The 18,340-nt window shown below is 40.5% G+C and overlaps 1 protein-coding gene across 5 annotated transcripts in view; it reads left to right on the forward strand.

Moving 5' to 3' along the window:
- LOC141765114 (glutamate receptor 2-like) overlaps nucleotides 1-8,345 on the forward strand; it is a 129,427-nt gene extending 121,082 nt beyond the window's left edge. For 2 of the 5 annotated variants that reach the window (XM_074631048.1, XM_074631047.1), the window contains exon 19: nucleotides 4,292-8,345. In XM_074631048.1, the coding sequence (XP_074487149.1) occupies nucleotides 4,292-4,426 (135 nt within the window). In that variant the 3' untranslated portion in view covers nucleotides 4,427-8,345. Of the gene's footprint in view, nucleotides 1-2,345; nucleotides 3,324-4,291 lie in introns of those variants that run through there. The other 3 variants (XM_074631046.1, XM_074631044.1, XM_074631045.1) reach the window with 2 other exon arrangements.
- Nucleotides 8,346-18,340: the final 9,995 nt, after the last annotated feature.

The following is an 18,340-nucleotide window of genomic DNA, read 5'->3' on the forward strand; positions in this document are numbered from 1 at the left end:
GTGGGTTGCCGACAACGCCAGAGACCTCTGGTGCCTTTTACGTGGGCCGCAACATGACACGGTTGGGGCGGACTGTCCTCAGTGCGCCCCGGTTGACAGTCGCACCGGGAGCAGGGAGCCCCGTCACGGTGCGATGAGGTCCGGATGGGGAGCGCTGTAAAGCTGTGGCCGTGAGCTAACTTCGCCCCGAGCCTTTCCAAACCGACCTAGAGCCGCGCGCGGCGCACCGCCTCGTATGCGGGACTCCCCAGCTTGTCGCGTGTCGCTCACACCCTCCAGCTGGCTGTTAACGAGGGTCTTTTGGCACAGAGAAGTACTCGTATTGGTACTCGGTATCGGCGAGTACCCAAATGTAAGTAGTTGTACTCGGTCTGAAAAAAGTGGTATCGGTGCGCAGTCTCAGCATGCGTAGAGAGAACAGTTGTGATGGGTTATCGGTTACAGTTTTCACTATGACAACCGTGTCTGTGTCAACTGTGTCTACAACACAGTTGTTAGGGACAAGGCTGAGAAAGAAAGCAATATGGTGGTTCTCCCTTCAAAGGTGAACAAAGGTAGTTACAGACATAATTTTGTTGTTTGGAAGAAAGAAGGGGAACTTTGCCTCATTATAGACCTGCTAGTGTCTCCGTGTAGTTTGTGTTGGAGTCTTGTCTGAACAGCGTAGCCACACGCGAGCGTGCGTGGGACACCGACCCGCAATGATTTATACGTGTAAGAAGTTACTAACAGTCCCTTTAAGTACCTAAGGTTTATGTACCTGTGTAGTATAGTAGTACTGGCTTGTAAGGTCCTGAGCTTTTGCCAAACTCCTTTTTTTATCTGAGGAGCAGAGGAGTTGCATACCTCGTGTGCTGTGCGTAGATTGCACTCAAAGTGTGTGTTTATTTTTACCATGTATTTGTTCATTTTGACAATGCTTGAATGGGCAAAACCCTGTCCAAGCAGTGACTTTAAATAGCTTGTATCAGCAAAGGTCTTCCATTGCCTCACGGTGTGAGGAGACACCCAACCACGGGCAAGGGCAACGTCATCAGTGAGTGATACTTGTGCAGCAGCCAGTTGTTAAATTAGGTTGGTACTGTTTAGCCTTTTAGATGAAACGGTTATATGCTTCCGCTCGGTCTACGATGCACTAGTGTCGCAGCTTTGGCTCCTCCATGGCTGCTCTGCGGGGCGAGCATACCTGTCCCATATTATATGTGTTATCCTGAGTGAATCAACTGAAAAGGAATGCAATGATGAATAGAATTTCTGTTTCCTGAAGGAGAGAAATGTGGTACACCACCATATTTTTAGTCAGGCCACACAAAGATGTGATACCCTATACTATATGTATTGTACCTTCTTTCTCTCCTTCAGGGAACAAAAGATGTAGTCATAACATTTTAATTAATTAGTTTAGAAACTAATTCAGTGCAACAAAAGCTGATTCAAGCATAGGATGCTTTAGCAGCATCAGTCACCATAGCAACGTATTCTTACAACACGTTCTCACTCCCAATTCGTCAAATACCACCGCTTTGTCACCTTTTGGACGGACCAGGGACGGTGTGTCAATATATACTCGTTACATGCATAGTACTCCGGGTAGGGAATGAGTCCTGCCCCAATTGAAGGAGTTCAAGTACCTCGGGGTCTTGTTCGCGAGTGAGGGGACTATGGAACGTGAGATTGGCCGGAGAATCGGAGCAGCGGGGGGGCGGTACTGCATTCGCTTTACCGCACCGTTGTGACGAAAAGAGAGCTGAGCCGGAAGGCAAAGCTCTCGATCTACCGGTCAATCTTCGTTCCTACTCTCACCTATGGTCATGAGGGCTGTAGAATAACGGCGCGGGTGGGTTTACTTTGGAGTTATTTGAAAGCCCGGTTCGTCACAAACTATTGCTAAAGGACACCTCCGTGTGTCGGTTTCCTAAGCCAAGGGGTGCTGACCAAACGGCGGTATTTGATGAGTTGACGAGTGAGAACAGGTTGATTCTTAACAAGGAGACAATGTGAGAAGTTTCTTTTTCTCCAAATCAGAATTCATTCAGTACTTGCATAATGTCAGTGTTCCTTCCTCAATGATTTGATTTGCCTCAAATGTTTCTCTCCACATTTGGCCATACTGCAACATACAAACATAACCTGCTTTTACACGCATTCTCCATTCATTCGTTACATAATGCTACAGTATGTCGTGCTGCATTTAGTGGCTTCAGGAAATGTTGGTGTAGATTTTAAAATAACTAATTGTAATTTTCTCTCTCTCTCTCTCTCTCTCTCTCTCTCTCTCTCTCTCTCTCTCTCTTCCCCCCTCTGTTTGTGCGCACACACACACACACACACACACACAGAGAGAGCTTATAAGTTTATACCACATAAAGCAACATGCATTTTTATTTAATTTAATTGTGAAGAATGAAAATAATTTCTGCAATTACTACATTGCAAAGAGCTGCAAAATGAGTGGGTGATGAGGAAAGATCCTCTAAAATGGTGTATTCAATTTTGTACTGCAAAATCAATATTAATATATATAACTAGTGTACATTTTCTGGGGAATCAATGTAGAAATGTTTGAATGCTCATGGATAAATAACCATACAGGAATGTTTTGTTTATCTAAAAAAAAAAAATTAAGATACTTTATTGATGCAAAAATCCTTGCATCAATGCAAAAAAAATGCAATATTTCTATTAAGCATTTCAGGGTTTCTACCAGAAAAGGTGTTCGGCCAATTGCCGCTCCTCCCGGCAGAACTCGTAGCAGCAGATGGCAAACAAGACACAGGAACTTGGCCTGGGTCTTGATGAGTTGTATCTAACGTTACTGCTAACTTCATATTCACCGTCACACACACACACTCTGTCTCTCTCTCTCTCTCAACAGCACCCTCGAAAAAAATGTTAAGCACACAACCTACGCACAGATCTATTCCTTAACGGAGTTTGCTACCTGTATAACACATTTTAGTTTAAAAAACACAGTAAAAACATTCCCCTATGCTTCGGCCCAGTGTGCTGCAATACACTGGTGGAAACCCTGCAGTTCTGCTCATTGATTTGCAACATCCCCCACAATTGACCTTTGACCTATGACTAATACCCCTTTCAGAGAGGAGAAGAACGTATGATGCGGGCCTACTCAATGCATTGGACCATTAATATGAGACAGCTGTGAAGAAGGGTGACAGCCAGTCTGCAGTGTATTTCCATACACTTCACTGATGAACCACAGAATTCCATCCAATCAATCCAGATTAAGTTTCTGTCCTTTTGCACGCTGCCTCTGTCTTGATCACCCACTCATGCTAGCTTTCTATTTCTCTCTCTCTCTCTCTATCTGGGGGGGGGGTAGACAACGTGTAGAGTCGCCCTATTTTCACATCAAACTCTGTGAAATCAGAGTTTATTTCAGTCAAACCAGAGTTGGTGATTGTTGGAAAGAGTAACGACGACAGTAGTGGGGAGTTTTATTTAGTTTCTGTCCAGTTTGAATGAAGTGTTTTACGATGCTCCGCCACTAGAACAGCTGATCCCAGCATAAACAAATACACGTGGATGATGACGCAAGTGTACTCGGGTACGGAACAACTTTACTAATGTGAAAGCTGAGCAGAGAGGGGGGGCAATCGTGCTCGGGCACGGTGCGGATCAATCATACCTAATGTGAAAACGCCCTGAGAATGTGTTTTCACACACTGACAACTTTGAAACTTGAGTATGGGAAGAATGTGATTATACTGCGTATGGAATTAAACATATTGGCTCAAACCTGGTGACACCACACTGTAATGTAAGTCTGAGGTCATAGCAACACTGTATCTGACTAGATAAGTCTATTGGAAATCCAGTAGTGAAATAATTCAAGATTTGGCCAGTGCATACTTACTATAGTACACCAAAGTCTACGTCTTGTAAAGGGGCCAGTGCTTCGATGAAAGCATATTTTAGGTCTATACAGGAAATGAAAGATGATAATAAGTTTCATTCAGTGTGCTCATGTTTCATTCCATATTCACAAGGTTCATCAAAATGAGCTACGTTTTCTATTTTACATTACAGTCTCATTTTTTTTTCAGATGATGTTGATAATGATTTCATTTTAAGAAATGTGCTCCCCTGAACATGAGATTGATATCAATCTTCTCCTGTCACCCTCAGAAAGAAAGCAACTAAGCATATTTCACAAAACAACAAAGCATTCCTTCAAGGTTAACTTTGTGTCGACCTGAAGCAGCTGTGTGGAGGTTTGATTTTGGTGTTAATGATTAAAACACGGTTAACATGTCTTTTCCTTGTACAGATGAAATTCACAGATGCAATGCGCTCCAAAGCTCGTCTATCCATCACAGGATCGACTAGTGAGAATGGTCGTGTCCCGGTGGCTTACCTCCGTCCAGGATTACCCATGAGCCTCAGCATGACTGATCTGTCCTGACCACACCCGAGCCAGTGCCTTACAGCCAATCGACACACATCTTCCCCCACCCCTCTGAAAGTGAGCGGAAATGCTCGTCATCTCCTTCGGTGACCAATTACCACTCACCGTGGGTGATCTGCCCAGATTTCCAATCCGGAGATTAGCCAATCACATCTCTCTGAGGACTCCTGATCTCGCTCTTTTAACATCTAGCCTACAAAGACTGGACAGATGTTGTCCTCCCACCACTTGGCTGTCAGGCTTTAGCAAAGACCTGCCCACCTAAGAAAGTGAATCACTCGACCATCAGCGAGAATGATGGCTGGTCATTTACAAATTCATGAAAAACAATCAAGCACAGTTGGACAGTTTTCTAAACAAAACACACATCATTGTTTCATAGATTTTTGCCATGGAGGCTATAAAAACTAAGGACAAGAGGGATGCTGACGTTAACGCAATAACAACACCAATCAGGGATGTGATCAGGAATTGTGGATATAAAAGCAGAATCTTGGTTTAAATGAGTTCAAGTGAACAAAAAAATGACGTCCTGAAAAATCGCATCCATGAAATAATAGTTATTGTGATAGCAGATAATGATAATGATGTTATTGTTCTTAATTGTTTTCTTTATTTCTGCCTGAAAATCCCTAATTAGTAGAGACCCAAGAGATGCATGGGCTGACACACACACACACACACACACACACACCCCAGTATGAACACATACACTATACACAGGGATGGGCACAAACGAGTCAAAATGTATGTTGATACGAAATAATCACAATTTATTTTAAAGCCCCTTTGTGTTGGATTTGAGCATTTCTGACTTGGTGACACTTAGCGGTAGCATCAAGGAACACCAAACAAATGCAACCCAGGGACGCTGAGAATAACTGGTGCAGTCCAGGTGTTGCTTTCTACCCAATTTTCAACGGGATGGACTCCTTTTTCTAATAGTTTGAAAAGACAACATATAACAATCCTTCACCTTCGCTCCTTCATGATTAACCTACTCATAGACGGATTAAATGATCAACCGAAAGCCAAAAAAAAACATTAACTTCACAATTATTCAGACACAAATATACTACTTATATTTGATAAATTAGCATTTGGTTATTACGAGTTTAACAGTATCCTATTAATGCGTTGTTTATGGGTAACATTCAAAATGATAGTTTAGACTGTGTGAAGCACACAACTCTTCTACCATACGATAGTCAGATAGCATATGTGAAGTCAGTTAAACTACTTTTTAATATCCAGTGTTAACAACAGTATTACATGTATTGTATTTGTTTAATTAGATATTTTGTAGTGTAGGGTCAGCCACAGACCAAAAACACTGCACTTCGATGTAGTGAACACAGTGAACACGAGGTAGTGTTTGTGGGTGAGAAAGCAACGGGAGATTGACAGGGACGTGGCGGCGATGTCTAAACTGGGCTGAATATGAGAGAAACACACTCGCTAACACAGAGCTGGAAGTTAAGACCTGCAAACTGCAATTAGAAATGAACTGTGGCAACATTGTCCGGTTATAGCCAACCTGGTAGGGGTTGAATCAAATGTTAAATAACACTGCATTTGTCTGAGGTTGACATCAGCTACCTTAACCCAAACACAACAGTCTAGTGTATCTGCTTTCAGGTCAGTTTCAGTGTAAAGCCTCAGACTCTTGACTTTAAAATGTAATTCATGAAGACGTTTCTCTCTCTGACTGTGCCAGTAATCTTTGTCTGTGCGTCAAGTGTTGCAAGTAGAGGCAGTGCAGCGTTACATTGCACTAGCTAACGGCCAAGACACAGTACCCAGTGTTCAGATGCTTGGTCTCTGTGGGCGTTGGGTATGCGGGTGTAGTATTGACTGTGCAAGATTTCAAATGTAGTGAAAGCGTCACGACAGCAGCAGCTTCATCAGTTGGATTTGTACTGTAGTGCACTCAGGAGTGTATGGCAGTCACTGTAGTTCTAGAAAATAGACTTGAAGTGTGAAAATATGTGTGACAGACATCAGACGTGCATGGGGGTGGATGACTGAAACGTGTCAGAAACGTGTAAGGTGTAGTCAGTGTTTTAAACAGCTGGCTACAAGCCCAGATATCAGGTATTGTTCTGTCATTCACAATGGGTTAGGGTTACTGTGCTGAGATTTGCTAACATCAGTACTTTTTGCGTTGCAGTTTATGGATCCCGCTGGCATGACATGTTAAATATGCTCCTTACCTATCTTACAGACAAACGACTACGTGTGCTTGATTTAGACTGTTGCAGCACCGCTCTACCAAAGCACACATTATTATATTAGATATTGAACGCACTCTGAGCATTGAACAGGGACAACACACATAAATATTGTAAACACAGGAAGAAGAAATGCAACAGATGTAATGCATACCGGGTGTCTAGATAGATAGATAGATAGATAGATAGATAGATAGATAGATAGATAGATAGATAGATAGGGGAAAGGGTCTATTTCTATTTTTTATTTGACTTTCTTTTCTCTCTTCAGGAACATGTCTTTATTTCATACGGCCTTTGCGACTATATTTATCGTGAGATCTTTGGCCTCAGGCACTTTGGTGTTACGGTGCTGGCTTTTGCACTCTGTAAATTGGCATTTCAAGTTTTCTCTTTTACAAAATTAAAATGTAAATATTCACCTTGCAGTGGAATTAGCTGATGTTATTCAAACCAACACCATCGTTACTGTTGATCGCAGCTTTCTCTGGGTTGCTGTAAATGAAATGAGTCCCAGTTAGCTGCAGTAAAACTATACTTCATGTGTAAACCCCCCCCCCCCCCCTCCCCATTCTCATGCAATAACAAGAGGATTAGAAAGAAGATAAATGAACACAATCAGAATGTCTAACTGGGAGATCTAGACAATATATTTACCCTAATAGCGCCCATCCCATTCATTTTCATCTCTCTAGATTAAGATAACACATCATCAGGGTCAGCTCCTCCAGAGCCACAGAAGACATTATACATGTGTTTCCACGTACTGAGGAGTATGACCATTTATATATATATGTTCATATAAATATAGTACTTCAAATACATGTGACTAATACTGCCCACCCCTGTCTATAGGTCAGCACACCAATACACATCCCCAATCAGCTAGACTGTACATCAGCACACACTGACATACATGATCACATCTGCACATGCACCGACAGTGTTGTCATAGGAGTTCTGAAGCCAACTGGATGACATGCCAAACAGAATGAGAACCAATCAGAGCTCTCCATGCTCAGCCAATGGCAGCTGCTGATACTGAAAACCTGAGCCAATAAGGAGCTCTCACTGCTGTGAGGTGGACAAGAAACTGTGAACAAAGACCTTCCTTTTAATAAATATACTGCACTGACGATGGCAACGGAGACGAGGAGGACGAAGAGAGGACGAAGAGAACGTTTGCATGTCACTTTGAGTTTTTTCTTTCAGATGAACTTGTCAGCCTGAAGCTTTACGCCTGGCTGCATTTTAGTGTTTAATAATGATAGTAATAAGAATAATATTAACAATATTAATTGCAGTATTAATGTGGTTCTTGTTATGTATAGTGTATGTTTTTAAGAACTCAAGTCTGCTGTTTTCTTTCATCAAGAAGCTGTTATTTGTGCTGTTAGTGAGAAGCAAGCTGGTTAGCTGAAAAGCTTCTCCCACATCATGATAAATGCCCAAGACGTGATATAAACGTCTGGTTTAAGTGACGCTGAAAATGTCAAGGTATCGACTTCCATTTCTTTTCATGGCCTCATATCATTTTTACATAGACCATAATGTGGTAATTATCAGAGATAGGAGAGATAATCAAATGATGAGGAGTTCCTACAGAATCCCAAACATGTCAACCACTGAGAGGAATGATCACTGGTATAATTTAATTTTCTATTAAACTTATCGTTTTTGACCAACATCTTGTTAGTTGCTTTTCAACAGAGCAGATGAAATAATGGATAAATGGACACCCAAAAAATTGACCATAAAGTGTGGGTTATATTTGACACATATTAACACAAAGTATATTTCTAGTTGTCGTGTGATCTGACCGTTCAGTATATCTTAAACATGCCTGCCCTCTAGAGAAACACACAGACATTAAAGGACACTCTAACATACAGTAGACTGTCCTTAGAGAAACACACAGACATTAAAGGACACTCTAACATACAGTAGACTGTCCTCAGAGAAACACAACAACATTTGTCATTTTGTTCAAAATGACTCTTGTTTGTGTTGCCGGTGACCTCTAGTGGTCGTATGAATTATGACTTGTCTGTTAGGAATAAAGGCTGAGACATGATGTTCTTATCGAGATGATTAGGGAGGAGGTGTGTGTGTGTGTGGGGGGGGGGGGGTGACTTTGACTGTTCATTTTATATTTCCTTATGACCTGCATTTCCCAAACTGCTTTGTTACCGTGATCATTCCCCAGCCTCCAAGAAGTCCACACCAGTCTCACACCAAATGCACAAGAGCAAATAGTTTGTGAAAGGCAGTGCATAGACGGGCAGCCCTAAGCAGCTAACCTGGATGCTGTTACTAGGGATGTCACGAGAACCGATCGGTACCAAGTTGATGCCAAAATTCTAAAAACGGGACGGTACTCGTTTTCAACAGTACTGAAGGTACCATATGATGCCTGCCCTGCAGGGTCCGAAATTTACACCCGCCAAGAGCCAAATGCGGCTGCTTCTGTCCTGTGCTCTCTGTGTCGGAGTTTGACACACACACATACACATACACACACACACACACACACCACAGCAGCGAGATCCAGATATCCAGATATCCAGAGATGCAGAGATCCTTTATGTTCAAGAAGAGGGTTCTCTCGTGGGGGGAAAAACTGAACTGAACTGTACAAACTGAATTTCTATCTTTTGTTGCTTATTGCTAAATCTCTGAAAAATTGTGTTTTCCGGTGAATGTTATTAGGACTTAATTATCTTACACTTAACTCCGCAGATCCACTTAGTTTGAACCATTCAACAACATCCAATCAAGTTTCAGGAGAAAACCATGAAGAACTGACGTTATGTTACTGAGCACCAGTTGGATCCAGTTACTCTGCTGTTAAAGTGACGTTTCATTTGGTGAAGAGCTCATATGGTTTGTTTAGGACTCGAGACCTGAGTTGGGACTTGAGTCACAGACTTGAGACTTACTTGTGACTTGCAAAACAATGACTTGGTCCCACCTCTGGTAGCCTATACCCAGTGAAATGTCACCATGTCAGCGAATTTAAACTACTGCTTGCAATCTGAGGATATATATAAACACATGTACACATTACATGGGATTTATTGTTTGTTTTGGGGTTTTTTTACCGTGGTATTGAATTTGGTATCGAGAATCGTGGAAATTCACTGGTATTTGTATCGAATTCTAGATTTCTGGTATCGTGACATCCCTAGCTGTTACATCCTACACCAGAATGTAAACAATTTCAATATACATTTTCTTACTTGGTATCCCCATCTTCTCTGATATTTTCTGCCATGCTTTAGATGTTATAGCTGTATACACATGAGAGCCGGTAATCAGATTAGTAAGGCGATTCACAGATGGACTTTTCCTCCATTCCTTCTCTACTGTAAAATTGTTGCCATCATAATTTATGATTATGACTTAACTTGTGGAGGTTTCCAGTTCTAGGTCTGTGTATTTGGGGTGTGACTGCTCTGTTTGGATGAACTAGTGGACAGGCAGATGCACCACATTGCCTCTGACTCTGATGCAGGAGATCAGAGTTCACATCCTGTTGAAGACCAACAACTAAAACTCCCTTGTGGTAAAGTTGCTGTTAACCTTCAGTGTTACTCACCAAACACATTACGTGTATCCTCAAACAAACATGTTGAATGTACCTTCTTCCTCATGAAACATTTACAAAGCGTTTTTTTTTTTATATTTTGTAACCTACATTGTTTACTTGCTAGAAGTCTTTTCCTTCCCTGCCTTGTTCATTTCTGCGTTCTGGCACATCGCAGACTCCTGTAGATCAGTGCAATAGTGTTTGACAGGAAGGACCCACGTGCTCGTATATGCACGCATGTGAGGACCCACTCATAAAAAATGCTCCATGGCACACTTGGTCTTTAACCACGATCTTTCCCTAATCTTAACCAGTTGCCTCACCTTAACCATACTTTAAAGGATAAATGTTTGTCTCATTGTCAACAAATCCTACAAAAAGGGACCCAAGCTAACAATGTGTTGGTCTTTCAATACCTTCAATACCAATACTACAAAATAAAAAATAAATGAATAAATAAATAAATGACTGGATAAATAAATAAATATGCCATTAAAAGTAGCAATAATAATATTAAAAATGAATTTAGTAATTCATTAATTGATAAAACATGATTTTGATTTGCTTTTCTATTCATACACTTTTCTATTAATTTCCTTATTTATTTACTCGTTTAATTTACACTTGTATTTATTTTTTATGAATTTTAAAATGTATTATATATATTTTTGCATGTATTTTATTTTTGCATTTATTTTGTATGTATTTATTTTTGCATATTTTCTTACTAATTTTATATTTATTTTTAAATGTATGTATTTATTTATGTGTTTTAGCATTTATTTATTTATGCATGCATTTTCCCTTAGCATTTCGCCCCCTCTTTGTTTCCCCAAACTTATCTTTTTTCTGTGTTCTTTTCTTTACATTTATTCACACATTTGTTTTACATTTCTTCATGCATTTCTGCTTCATTATGCAAATGAGGGGGCGTTGCTTTCAAGTTGTGTCATGCTTCCTCACGTCCGTTTTTCTTGTACACTGATTCGTTTAGCTGAACAGCCAATCAGAGTAATTTCTCTCACCGCCAATTCAACATGCTGCAATGGTACATGCAGTCGGGCGAAAAAGACACGGGCTGACTGGAGCCGACGCTGCAGGACACACTGCAAAATCTAGGCCGACAGACGCTCGCCGACAGCTTTAAAATTGTAAATTTGGCTGCTGAACTTTAAACCAAATTCCTGGAGGTTGAGGAGTAATGACCCCTGCCCTGACCCTTGCAGTGGGTAACGTCACAGAACTCCATCTATATATATCCTGTGACATTTTATCATTTGATGTGTAATTTAGTTCATTGTTGTGTTCATTGTAAAGTCAGCAACACTGACTTTATTCTACAACATGGTTTTTCAACCAGCGGTTATGGCATTATTGCCAACTATAGAATAAAGCTGTCTGTCATGACAGTTAGTACTACTGAAGCCCTTGCCTTTACACTGTCTCTCTGTCATCTGACAGCAGTAGGTATCTGTTCCATCCCCCCAAAAAAATAAATGACGTACGGCAGATCTGCTACACTTTGTGCCACCAGCATCACACTGTTGTAAAATAAGCACAGAACCCCTCCGTACTGATGCGCACATCACATTTGATGAATTATTCTACACAGTTTCTTCAGCACATCAACAGGCGTGTTTTCCCAAACTGTCAGCGCATCATGACGGGGAGAGCTTTACGAAATTACCAAAAGTGCGTTTGGCACGCTCCCGCACAGAGCAGCAACTAACCATCGACTTGTGGAGTTAAAGAGATAAATGACTGACTGTACTGACTGATATGCTGATTCTGACAGACAGGCTGGACATCTGAAACATGATGCATCAACCCTGCTGTCTCAACAGACCGATCTCGTAGGCAAGAGGCTTTTATTACCGCCAAATCCGAAGGCCTAGGAAGGACGTTATGTTTTCACCGCCGTTGGTTTGTCTGTTAGCAGGATTACTCCAAAAGTCCGAGATGGACTCGAATGAAATTTTTTGGAGGGGTGGGGTGTGGCGATCCGGTTCATGGTCCGGATTCAGGAATATTTTAAGAATTCCGATCAGCCTGAGGATTAAAACCACAGTGTATAACACATGCGCAGTGTAACTGATGACACGTTGATGACGCATGACCCCGCCTTCTTTTAGGGGGGGGAGCAACAGTAGATTCTGCGTTTTTTTCCCATTAAACTCTGTGAAATTAGAGTTGAGTTGGACCAAAGCATTGTGATTGTTGGAAAGAGTAACGACGACGGCTTAGGTGAATTTTATTTTGTTTCTGTCCAGTTTGAATGAAGTGTTTTATGATGCTCCGCTACGTACAGCTGATCTCAACATAAACCAAAATACACATGGATGATGGCGCAAGCTGCACGGAGAGTGTGGGGGGGGGAGGTCTGCGCTCTCCGAGTGCCATTCTAGTTTCAGCTACCTTGTACCCGTTCTGCTCTGAAGCATGACACAACATTAAAGCAACGCCCCCTCATTTGCATAATGAGGCAAAAATGCATGAAGAAATGTAAAACAAATGTATGAAAAAATGTGTAAAGAAAAGAATACAGAGAAAGATAAGTTTGGGGAAACAAATAGAGGGTGAAATGCTAAGGTAAAATCATGCATAAATATACAGGTAAATGCTTAAACACATAAATAAATAAATACATACATTTAAAAATAAATTATAAAAAAAAAATATTAAAAAAAAAAATGTAAAAAAAAAAAAATTAAACAGAAGAGTAAATAAATAAGGGAATTAATACAAAGGTAAATACATTTTAAAAAAATCTAATTAAAAGAGAAATATCAATTCATGTCACATTTTATCAATTCATTAATGACTACATTTATTTTTAATATTATTTGTGCTACTTTTAATGGCATATTTACTTATTTATCGAGTCATTTATTTATTAATTTATTCTCAATTTTGGCCTCCATATAATGGTTCCAACTGAAGAAACCTTGAAAAGTGGTGCACAATTTTATAGTGTCATTTTTAAAAAGGCTCAGTCATTTCCTAAAATAGCTGGTCACAGTAGTTTTCATCAAACATTACTCAAACCAGAGGAAACTTGTTGGGGACTATTTTCAATGGTGGATTAATCCATATTTCGTGAAACGAAAAAAAAAAAATTCGTTTTTGAACTACAAATGATTTACGGATTATTATGCTCATTTTCAGGTTTCATACTTGTATTTGGGGTTTCTACTAGAACATGTTTACATGCTGTAACGTTCAAAAACCCTTTATTTTCCTCATACTGTTGGCCTGAATATACCTGTATTCACCCTCTGTCTGAAACGCTCCGTTTTAGTGCATTTCAATGGAATTGCAACGGAATTACAACAGAATTGCGTTGCCCGGCAACAGTTTGGGTCCATGTTTACTTCCTGTCAGCTGATGTTATTTACATACACTGCAACAGGAAATAAACTGGGACACATTTAGAATGTTTATGTTTAAAATCGTGTAATGGTCTAAATATTGTATATTTGTGACATCACAAATGGACAGAAATCCTAACGGCTTGTTTCAACCGCACAATATCTGTGTGTATTTCTCTGTATATTGAGCGATTCAATACTTTCACAGTATTTATAAAGCACTTAAACCTGCTTTATAATATAAAAAACATGAAAATCTTACTTTTTACAAGACACATAAAGGCTTCAAAATTCACAGGTGGGGTATTTATTGATGTATTTTATGTTGTAGAACAAAACGTTAAAATCTCTCCAGCTTAACCACAGACCTTAATTCAGGCATCTAACTAAAAATCCATTCAAAAAACCCACTGACTTCCAGAAGAGGGAACCGGAAGTGCTAAGATGTTAACTAATTTTCAGGTTTTCGGACTCCTTCCTGTAGCACTCTGTTCTCGGTGTACTGAATGTGTGTTCCACATCTGTCTTTGTAGTTTGACCTCAGAGAGAAGTTGGCTTTGCTGGACGGGAAGATTGAGAAGACTGAGACTGTAATGTTTCAAATGAATGACACGCAGTGACGCAGAGCAAACTGAAGGTAATCTTTATCTGATACATTTCTCGTTTTTCACAAGAATAGGAAACAAATTAATAAGTGATTCATGTACAAAGGAAAATGTGATGGCATTTACATCATGTCAGTTTGTCTATTTTTACTCGTTCCTGTATTTATTTATGGCTCCTCTTGTGGTCCTTGCCTAGGACGCAGCAACCAAAAGGAAGACAGCATTGGCAGCTGTGTTTCAGCAGATGCGGGATATGTTGGCCCAAGAAGAACGCAAGGCCCGACATGAGGTGGACCTCAAGCTGGAGATTGGCCAGACGAAACTTCAGGACACACTCATGAAGAGTGTGTTTAATATTTCACCAGAGCTGCAATTTTGTTGATTAGTAGATAAACGAAAAATGAATCTGCAACTATTTTGATAAATGATCAATCATTTTAGGATTTTTTTTAAAGCAAAACTGCAGAACATTTGCTGGTTCCAGCTTCTCAAATGTGAGAATTGTATGCTTTTCTTTGTGATGTATGATAGTGAATTAAATATCTGGGTCGTTTGAATTAAATAAGCAGTTTGAATACGTCAGCGTGGGCGGTCAGATAGTATAACAGGTATTTTTTCACATTTTAGTAACAAAATCAATTACTGAGAAAATTATATGTAAATGAGTCAATAATTTAATTGCGGCTCTAATTTGAAAATTTCTGACTTTGGCCCCAGTGGCACTGGCAAAAAATGAGAACAACGCATGCTGCTACACCCAGCGTCAGCGTTAGAAGCGGGCAATGGGGGTCCAGGCCCGTCAGAAAAGGTCGCTGTGCCCCCTCAGCTGAATTCTCTCCTGACAAAAAACTAAACTGAAATAACAGCTAGGCTATAAGTAAAATTAAGTCATTCAGTTTGGTAATGGAAGGACTTAACACTGCAATGCAAAATAAAGCACAAAACAGTGATAGTTTTGCATCTAGGAAACAACTAGGACATGTACTTGGGCTTGATTACATTGTTTTCTATTGGAGTGTCCTAACTGGCCGCGAGCAACACGGTGCTGCACAGCAACACGGTGCTGCACAGCTCGGCGTGACGTTTTGTCTGAACTTCTATCGGATACACGGTTCCTATTTTTTCCTGTCACTCATATTGAGAGGAAGGGCTGATTAGTTTAGATAAAATGAGCCGAGAAAACCGGGTCAGTTGTCCTGGATGTAAATGAAAATATTTACTTGATTACTGACACTTTCAGCACAGGCATTGACGCTCGCAGTTATATGTAATAAAGTTCATTAGTGAAACTTTATTACGAGCTACCTGCCAAAAAATATAACAGCCAACTAATGGTTCAAATAAAACACGAACACACAGCACAAAGAGACAACTATGGAAACTCTGGGAAATATGAGCCATCGCTACAATATTTCAGTAAGAAGCCTCGTTTTGATGCACTCCGTTTGCGTGTTTTTTTTTTTTTGTTTTTTTTTTTAATCTAGCTCAATAGAAAAAAATGAGAGAAAGTAGACCTACAAACCTGGTGCATTAAAGCACAATTAGGACCAAGAGAGTAAAAAGCATCCTGTGCTCCTCTCACATCTTACTTCTTTTACCTGTTTGGATTATTCTGTTCAGTATTGTGGAATAAAACAATGGACTAATGTTACACTACAGCAGGCTGAGCAGGGACAACAACTGATGAGTGAAACATCCACATTTAGTCTTTATTAACTTAAATTATAGTAATGAAGAAATCAGTCAGACTGTTAGATTAATGTTTTGTTTAACTCCCTGTTGACTGTATCTCGGCACCCGTGTGTGCATATTTTGACCCTGGCACTAGCAAGACGCAGGGCGTGCCTGAGGAGTTATCTGTAGCCTCCAGTACCTCCTCATTTCACTACAGAAACCATAATAAGGTGGCAGCTGGCTGGAGAAGATAACTAGATAACAACCTACTTGCTTTTGGCTTTATCGTATGTTATTTCCATTAAATATCACAAATAAAACGTATGTTTTCTGATAAAAAAAAAAAAAAGGTACAAACGTAGGAAGATAACAAGTACTACTAACCCATCTTTTAAGTGGTTAGTCTCCAGCTCCAGTCTGATCTGGAGCTCACAGCTGATATGTTCCTGGTTTGTTTACATGATGTAACAGAAGTGCAGATTTAACGTATTCAGTGGACAGAGAACGTCAGATGCTGCGCGATGCACCGCGATAGTCGGACGCTCGCATCCAGTTAGGACGCGGTGTTAGTTTATAACCTGTTTTTGTGGAAATAACAGCATGTGTATGCGTGCATGCGCGCCTGTGCGCATAAGTGGCAGTATGTATACACCTCTCTGTCAGTTTATTTCTTTCATGAAACATGATAATGTTAAAGATACACTTAATAAAGGCTATATGAGGTGAAAAAAAAGCCCCCCCTTTCAAAGCCGATTGCCCTTCCGCCCCTAACACTCTGGCGCCGACCCTGGCTACACCCTACACCTTTTTCATTGATTGATTTATATATATATATATATATGTATATAGAGAGAGAGAGAGATTTATATATACACTTTTAGTTTAGTTTAGCAGGTTGTCAGCTGTGTGTCTGCCCTGGGTAACTTTAGCGAGTGTCAAACAGTGTGTGTATTTGTGCTACGTTAGCAGCTCTAGCATTGCCGCAGGCTTCGTGCTCGCCACCACACGTAGTCTGCGTAACTTTCCAACAGACCGTGTGTGTGTTGGTGGCGAGTGTGAGGTTGTTGGTGGCGTTCTAGTTGTGAACGTAGGTGTAGCAGTGTGTGTACAGTTTATTTGTCGGTGAATAAATGCTACGAAACTACAACTCCTCCGCTCCGCTCAAGCGAGCCACAGACCGGAACCGACTTCATGTATCCTGCAACTCCGGCTCTGCCTCTTAAGGTGGGCTGTTAAGGTGGACCAGCTTTTTTCCTTAAAGAGACGAGCCGCTACTCTGAGCTGCTCAGCTTTTGAGTTAATTATTAACATTCCTTTTAGCCGTTTTAACCGATAGCATTAATCGGCTAAAATGCTTAATGTCGGTTAACGGTTAATTATGGACATCCCTAATTGTGATAGAAACAATATTGAAAAATACATAAAATTGACATTTTTATTGTTTTGACGATATATATCGTCATATCGCCCAGCCCTACCTATGATAAAATATCCTGTGATGTGTATGATAAATACACACATAAGTATCTGCACTCGTCGTAGCTTTGAATTCACAGAAAAAAGATGCTAAATTTGTGGATTTTTGCTAGTCAATATGTGTGTGTATTGTGCATACTGAATCTCTGAAGTATGAACCAACAAGCATTCATTTAGAGTTGTGTTTCTGGTCCCCTGATGAATGTGAGTCCAAAATTCACTCTTCTTTTAGCTCCGTTTTAGGGTGGGCACTACGCTTCTGCAACGATGCCGTCAGTCGGGACAGCGTTATCAGTTGTATCCGCCGTATGAGAGCAGTGCAGAGCAACGGCCGTGAACTAGCCAGCGGGGCACGCTCACATGCACTAAAAGCATGACATTTCCATGTCAACAAACACAAAGAAGCTTGGATTACAACACACAGAGAGGGGGCGCAACTTCATTCTCTGCTCAGGTAGACATTTCTCCTCTACACATATTTACATAGACAATAGTTGTTTGCTGCTATATTAATGCTCTGGATATTGAATTTAGCACCTTTAAAGGACCAGTGTGTAACATTTAGGAGGATTTATTGGCAGAAATGGAATAATATATTCATAGGTATGTTTTCTTTAGTGTATAATCACCTGATAAGAGTTGTGTTTTCGTTATATTGGAGTTAGCCGTTTACATCTACATAGGTAGCAGGTCCCCTCTCCTCGTAGTCCACCATGTTTCAACAGTAGCCCAGAAGGGATAAACCAAACACTTAACTTTTCCTGCTTGGGCCGGAGTTGACAACGTTACTCGCTCCCATCGCTGCCGCTCTCTCTCTTGCTTCACCACTCACTCCCCACATCCTACTCAGACATTTCTGCCTGAACACTTCTTCTCCAGCTGTTACCGGAGCGACCTCTTTTCCTTGTTCCTCGGTGGTTTCCATTCCAGGGCTTGTCAGGTGATGTTTGTTTGCAGGTTTTCTGAGG

This window comes from Sebastes fasciatus, chromosome 3 (assembly GCF_043250625.1).
Source record: "Sebastes fasciatus isolate fSebFas1 chromosome 3, fSebFas1.pri, whole genome shotgun sequence".
In the NCBI taxonomy this organism is placed as follows: Eukaryota; Metazoa; Chordata; class Actinopteri; order Perciformes; family Sebastidae; genus Sebastes; species Sebastes fasciatus.